At 45.2% G+C, this 8020-nt stretch overlaps 1 protein-coding gene across 1 annotated transcript in view; it reads right to left on the reverse strand.

The window, feature by feature from the left end:
• LOC140197571 (N(4)-(beta-N-acetylglucosaminyl)-L-asparaginase-like) overlaps window positions 1-7660 on the reverse strand; it is a 35290-nt gene extending 27630 nt beyond the window's left edge. The window contains exon 1 of the mRNA XM_072257691.1: window positions 7488-7660. Coding sequence (XP_072113792.1) covers window positions 7488-7605 — 118 coding nt within the window. The 5' untranslated portion in view covers window positions 7606-7660. The remainder of the gene's footprint in view (window positions 1-7487) is intronic.
• Between the last annotated feature and the right edge of the window lie 360 nt (window positions 7661-8020).

The raw sequence follows: 8020 nt of genomic DNA on the forward strand, positions 1-8020 counted from the left end.
TCTCAAAAGGCGCCAATGGTGCCCGAACATGATGGTTAATTTTTGCCTGCTGGCATGCCACACAGGTTGCAATCCAATCACACACATCCATCTGAGGCCATGCCACACAAACTTCAGTGTAATCAGCTTCTGTGAGGCCATCCGCCCGTATGTCGAGAGGCCATGAATTGAGTCAAAATAGGCTGTCTCCAGTTTGCAGGCACTATGGGGCAAAAGTGACCGGTTGAGATATTGCACAGGAGAGCAACTTCAGCTTCCCCGACCTTAATACGTGTAAGATGATGAGAGGCATTGATCGTGTGGATAGACAGAGGCTTTTTCCCAGGGCTAACACAGCTATCACAAGGGTGTACAATTTTAGGGTGCTTGGAAGCAGGTACAGAAGAGATGTCAAAGGTAGGTTTTATTTACGCAGAGAGCGGTGAGTGCATGGAATGGGCTGCCAGTGATGGTGGTGGAGGCGGATACAATAGGGTCTTTTAATAGACTCCTGGATAAGTACATGGAGCTTCAAAAAAATAGAGGGCTATGGGTAACCCTAGGTAATTTTAAAAGTAAGTACACGTTTGGCACTGCATTGTGGGCCGAAGGGCCTGTGTTGTGCTGTAGTTTTTCTATGTTTCTATGTTTTCTAATGTCAGCCAACCACAGGTCCGTAACTGCTGCTAAGTAAGCCTAGAGTAGTCATAAGCCTAGATGAGTCAGTAGTCATGCTGGCATAATCAACCCCAGTGTGTATGGTCTCATTCTATGGCCACGAGAGGCAATCAGCCACGGCGTTATTTTTCCCCTTGACGTGCCGTACGTCATTCGGGAGCTTGGATATGTAGACCAGGTAGCATTGCTGCCTTGCAGACCAAGGTTCTGATATTCTGACCATTGCGTGCACGAGAGGTTTGTGGTCAATGAACACTGTGAAGTGACGACCCTCTGGTAGAAAACGAAAATGGCGGAGCGCCAAATAGAGACCAAGAAGTTTTCAGTCAAAAACATGCTGTACTTCCTTATGGGGGAAAGGTGCTGCTGGCTGAAGGCGGCAAGCAGCTGCCACACACCTCCAATCAACTGTTTGTGCACAGCACCCACAGCATAGTCTGAAATGTCAGTAGTGATGACTATAGGTGTGTTGGGGACCAGATGCACCAGTAGGGTGGTGTTGGAAAGGGCTCGTTTGGTGTCATCAACTGCTCTGCTCATGTCCACTGACCAGTCAGGCATGTGATTAGGTGCATTGCCTTTAAGGGCACTATACAAGGGGAGCATAAGTTCAACAGCTCGTGAAATGGTGATAGAAATTCACCATACCTAAAAACTTTGTGGTGCGGGGTGGTGGAAAATTGATGGGGGGGGGGGGGGGTTGTAGTTTGCACCTTCTGTGGAGATGTGATGGCTGAGAAAATCAGTGGTTGACAACCCAAACTGAAATTTAGCAGGATTAATAGAAACACAGAAGACCTACAGCACAATACAGGACCTTTGGCCCACAAAGTTTTGCCGAACATGTCCCTACCTTAGAAATTACTAGGCTTACCTATAGCCCTCTATTTCTCTAAGCTCCATGTACCTATCCAAAAGTCTCTTAAAAGACCCTATCGTATCCACCTCCACCATCGTTGCCGGCAGCCCATTCCACGCACTCACCACTCTCTGCATAAAACAAAATCAACCTGTTTTGGCTTAAGTGCTCAAAAAGTGTGCGGAATTGTGATAGGTGTTCGGATTTGGATGCACTGGCAACAAGTATGTCATCCAGGTAAACAAAAAGAAAATAAAATGTATTTGAATACAGAGACCATCAGCCGTTGGAAAGTCTGTGCTGCATTTCTCAGCCCAAACAGCATGCTCAGAAACTCAAAGAGGCCAAACGAGGTCATCACAGCCATTTTGGGAATGTCCTCCAAGCACACAGGCACCTGATGGTGGCCCCTAATTAAGAAGTCAACGTCAGGAAAAAATAATTTTCCTGCTAAACATGTCAAAAAGTGCTGGATGTGTGGCGCCGGATAACGAACGGGGGTGGTGACCTCATTGAGGTGTCAGTAATCGTCATATGGGTGGCAACCACAAATGCGCTTAGGGAACATGTGAGGGGACAAAGCCCGGGGCTATTCGACCTGCATAATAATGGTAAGCCTTTCCACGTTGGCAAATGGCCAGCTTTTCTGGGTCCAGTCTACATGGACCAGCAGGCCAGATGTGGAAATGTGGTGCTGGTCCCCATGTTTTGTGACTGTAGCTGAGAACGTGGGCTTGCTGAGGTTTAGGAATTCGTCCAGGAGTCGAGTAAACTCACATGCGGTTGTGGCGCATGGGCTTGACAGAGTCTTTGTGGGGAACTTACTGGGGGTGCAGGGTAACGACCCAAAAGTCCTTGACAGACACAAGCCAGCAGATCTTCAGATCGACTAACAGTCCTTGAGCACACAGGAAATAAGTGACAAGCAGAGGTCTAGCCAATTTAGCCAGGACATAGTCCAATGTGGTACGTGGTCTATCAGCTCTGAAGGCCTAGCGTCCCCCAGGCCGAGCAAGGACAGCAATATTTTTTGCGCTCAGACTCCAATAGTCTAATGGTCTGTAATTGGTGAATCTTCAGCTTTCTGTATTTATCACCTTTGTAATGTATTGTGTGCGTATTCGTAGCATCAGAGTGCGTATGACATCAGGACGTGGAATAAGGGTTTAAAAAAATGGAAGTCTGGTGAATAAACTGTTGGTTGTTCAATCTACAGTGGTGTCCGAGTCACATCAATATTACATGGTGTCAGAAGAAATCGCGAACAATAAAAAGGAAGAGAAGACACTTAAAAGATGTCACAGTTACAGCCACCGTCAAGTTTAAGCCTACAAGGTAATCTTGCTGAAAACTGGAAAATATGGATCCAGAAGTTTGAGCTGTTCTGCACCGCTAGCGGCCTAGCTGAAAAGACAGAGAAAGTGCAATGTGCTACGTTTCTGCACGTAGCGGGAGAAGAGGCAATAAAGGTTTGCAATACGTTTGTCTTCCAAGATGATGAGTAAGAAAAAAATTGAAGTGTTCAAAAAAAAGTTTCAAGATTACTGCGAACCGAGAAAAAACCTACCGTACATCCGACACAGGTTTTTCACGAGGGCTCAAGGACCAATAGAGACCATAGAAGCCTACGTAACAGATTTGAAGAGCAAGGCAAAAGACTGTGAGTTCAGACAACTGCATGATTCTTTAATACGTGACAGGATTGTATGCGGCATACCGGATGATCAAGTGAGAGGCAGGCTATTGAGAAAGACAGATCTTACATTAGAAAAGGCGATTGATGTTTGCCGTGCCAGCAAGATCACGTCAAGTCAGGTCAAAGTGCTCAATGAAGAGATTGAAGTGCACAAAGTAAAAACTGTGAAAAATAACAAGAGTAGGACAAAGCCAGCTCCACAGGATGATCAAAAGGAAGTTAATTGCAACAGGTGTGGTTATAAACATGGATACAGAAAATGTCCAGCCTTTGGTCAGACATGCAAGTTATGCCAGAAAAGAAATCACTTTGCAAAGATGTGCAAATTGAAGGAGCATGCAAGGAAAATGCGTGCTGTGGAACAGAGTGAGGGCAACAGTGACATGTTCATTGGCACAGTTGAAAGTGGAACAGGACGTATGCATCAAGAATATTGACAATGCATAGATGGAGGATGAAGATGATTGGACCCAAGATCGGATAATAAACAGGAGGAAAGTGACATTTAAGCTTGACACTGGAGCAAAGTGCAATATAATGTTGGCAGAAACATTCAACTCACTGGACATCAGAGGAAGACTGGAAAAATCCACCTGCAAACTTGTTGCATATTTCGGCCACAAGACGGGGCCACTGGGCAAAAAAGCACTCACCTGTGTATACAAAGGTCAAAAATACAAGATCAAGTTTGAAATAGTGCAGCAACATGTTCCAGCAATACTGGACAAAGCAACATGCACAAAGCTAGGCCTAGTGAAGCGAATCTATGGTGTTGAAAAAGAAAATGACATTCTCAAAGACTTTGATGACTTGTTTTCTGGATTACGATGTTTACCAGGGAAACACCATATCCAGATTGATCCAACTATTGCACCAGTCATGCATGCCACAAGAAAGGTTCCAGTAGCTCTCAGGGATCGAGTAGTGGAGGAGCTACACAAAATGGAACAGATGGGGGTCATAACAAGACAAATAGAACCGACCAACTGGGTGAATAGTATGGTGAGTGGTCACAGAAGAAAAGACGAGGATTTGCATGGATCCACAAGATCTCAACCAAGCCATCAAAAGAGAGCACTATCCGCTGCTCACGGTTGAAGAGGTTGTCTCCCGCATGCCTAATGCAAAATACTTTACAGTATTAGACGCAAATCAAGGCTTCTGGCAGATCAAGCTGGATGAAGAAAGTTCCAAATTATGCACTTTTAACACGCCCATAGGGAGATATCGTTTCCTGCGTCTACCCTTTGGGATTTCTTCTGCATCAGAGGTATTCCAGAGATCCGTGGCACAAATGATTGAAGACCTGGACGGGGTGGACAACATCACTGATGATTTGCTGATATGGGGTGATACAATTGAGGAACATGATCAGAGACTGAGGAAGCTCCTGGAGAGAGCACGTGAGTACAACCTAAAACTGAACAAAAGTAAATGTAAGATCAGAACTACAGAGATCAAATACATAGGTCATGTGCTCAGTGCTGATGGGCTAAAACCAGATGATGAAAAGGTCAGAGCTGTGGTACAGCTACCACCACCCAAAGACAAGCAAGAACTATTGAGGTTCATGGGCATGATACAGTATCTTGCCAAATTCATTCCCAACTTATCAGAAGTCAGCACTCCACTCCGAAAGCTACTAGAGAGCAACACTGAATGGTATTGGGAAGACGAACAAAAGAAAAGTTTTGACACATTGAAGCAGTTGGTTACCAATGCACCAGCACTCAAGTTCTATGATGTCAATAAACCAGTGACGATGTCTGTGGATGCCAGTTCGGAAGGAATAGGAGCTGTTATACAGCAGGATGGGAGGCCTGTGGCGTATGGATCACGAGCACTTACTGACTGCCAACGCCGATATGGTCAAATCGAGGAGGAATTACTCGCCATAGTTTATGGGTGTGAGAAGTTCCACCAATATGCATACGGCAAAGAAATCCAGGTTGAGAGTGATCACAAACCACTTGAGAGCATCTTCAAAAAGCCACTCCACCAAGCTCCTATGAGGCTGCAAAGGATGCTTCTCAGGCTACAGAGGTACACTCTCACAGTCACCTATAAGCCAGGAAAAGAACTGCACATCGCTGATGCTTTGAGCCGTGCTTACCTCAAAGAGCAAAAGGAAGAGTTGCTAGGAAGAGAGCTGGAGGTCAACTGGGTTATACCTCAGCTACCCATCTCTGAGGAGAAGTTGAACATGTTCAGGAAAGCGACTGCAGATGATCCTGAAATGCAAATGCTAAGAGACCTTACAATGAATGGATGGCCAACAGAAAGATGTTCCAAAGGAAATGCAGAAATACTGGACATTTAAAGAGGAAGTCAGCTATGCATCAGGACTAATGTTCAAAAGGGCAAAACTCATCGTACCAAACCAAATGAGACAGGAAATGCTCAACAGAATTCATGAGTCACACCTGGGGATAGTGAAATGTAAAGAAAGAGCAAGAGACATTCTCTATTGGCCAGGCATGTCAACTCAGATAGAGGACATTGTGTCTCAGTGTTCTGTCTGTAATGAAAACAAAAACAGCAGATCCAAGAGAGCCAGTGCTTCCCCACCCACTACCAGGAAGACTATGGGAGAAGATTGGCACAGATCTCTTTCACTACAATGGTACAGAATATCTGCTTTGTGTGGACTACTATTCAAAATATCCGGAGATCACCAAGTTAAGTGACACGTCCAGTCGAGGTGTCATTACCGCAATGAAGTCGACATTCGCAAGACATGGTATTCCAGATATTGTCATTAGTGACAATGGTCCACAATATGCCAGTGGTGAGTTCAGAGGGTTCTCAGAAAGCTGGGAATTTCAACATGTTACTTCCAGTCCAGGGCACGCTCAGTCTTGCAGAGAGAACTGTACGAACTGTCAAGAACATGCTCAAGAAGGCACAAAGCAGCAACGGTGACCCTTACATTGCTCTGCTTGAATACCGCAACACACCGATTGAGGGTGAGGGGTTCTCTCCTGCGCAGCTGTTGATGGGACATTGTCTGAAGTCCAAACTGCCAACATCCACAATGCTACTGACTCCTGAAGGTAATGCTCACGTACATGACAAGCAAAAGTACAAGCAAATAAAGCAAAAGAGCTACTATGACAGACATACAAGACAGTTGCCAGATCTACATACAGGTGAAAATGTCAGAATACAGAGAGGGGACACTGGGCAACCAGCTGTGGTTGTGAACAGACATCAGCAACCAAGATCCTTCATAGTTCGCATGCCGGATGGAAGAGTCTACAGGAGGAACAGGAAGCATCTGCTGAAGACAGGCAAGAGGGAGTTTCCACGTACAGATGCACAGGACATTTCCACAGATACAGACATGGAAACAAACGACACCAAGAGTGATGCAGACCGCAAAGACACAGAGGTCACTTGAGAGACTGACATGGATGAAGGACAAGCACAGTCACAGTTGTATCACACACGGTCTGGGAGACAAGTCAAACTTCCAGCTAGATACAGAGACTAGACGTACAGTTTGAGGCAAAGTCACACATGTCATAAGTTCCAAGGTGTGAAATAAAAGGTTTAATAGTCTATGTTAGCAAAAGAAAATACACTGCTGTTAGTATTGTAAAATACAATGTAGAATACAGCACAAGAAGGTAAGATTTTTTTAGTTTATGTCATGGTTGTTGCACTGTAAGAAGGGCACACCTAGAGGCATTGTTTTGGTAATTCACAGTGTTGTAAAAACGTCTTGAGTGAGAAGGGTTATGTAATATATTGTGTGAGTATTCGTAGCATCAGAGCGCGTATGACGTCAGGACGTGGAATAAGGGTTTAAAAAAAATGGAAGTCTGGTAAATAAACGTTGGTTGTTAAATCTACACCGGTGTCCGAGTCACATCAATATTACAACCCTCAGGCGGGTGTACCATGTTCACTGCCACGGAACTACTGTCTGGTGTCGTCCACGGAGACTTCTCGCAGCACCATTTGGGCCTCGGCTTGTACTGACCAAGCGACGGCATTTACCACTCAGGCATCCCAGACAAACTTCATTGTGGATCATAATCTGTCTACAGTGTCTGACATCACTGCTTCCTCTCCCGTTTTAAAAGCCACCTCGCACTGCACTGTCCGTTGTCATTTCTTCTGCGGAGTCATACATATATCCAGTAATTAATTATATAAAGAACAAAAATGATTACTCAAAGGATATATTTCCAATGCTGCTCAGACTACTGAAATATTAAATGCACAGCGGGGCTGTCCACGGACAGCGTGACGGCAGTCCCGGACACTCACCCTGCTCCGCAGCGTCGTGGTAGGGCCAGGTAATGAGGACGAGGGGCAGCTGGGCGGCCGCGACCGAACGCCAGAGGCTGAGCAAAAGCACCAGTGGAGCTATGCCCAGCCAACCCATGGCAGTGAGTGCCGAGTTCCCTCTCCAGCACAACCGGCGTGTGCAAAGCTGCTTCCTTGGTTGGTCACAAGATCTACACGCAAGGAAGGACCGCCCCCTGAACTACTTCAAAACACCGAGCAAGTGTTACCTGCATTATATATTTTACTGCAAACGCAACATTACCAACACAAATGATTTTGCTTTGATTACACTTTTTACATTCGTTTCCATTTGAATCTTTTTCCTCCGCCGTCAAATTTCTGAACGGTGCGTGAATCAATGAACACGATATCGCTATTACGCTTTCGCGCTATTTATTTATTTATTTATTTATTGTAGCCCTTAGTATATTTTATTTCTTGCACAGCACTGCTGCCACAAAACAAATTTCACAATATATGCCAGTAATAGTAAATCCCCTGATTCTGAATCG

This window comes from Mobula birostris, chromosome 5, assembly GCF_030028105.1.
Source record: "Mobula birostris isolate sMobBir1 chromosome 5, sMobBir1.hap1, whole genome shotgun sequence".
In the NCBI taxonomy this organism is placed as follows: Eukaryota; Metazoa; Chordata; class Chondrichthyes; order Myliobatiformes; family Myliobatidae; genus Mobula; species Mobula birostris.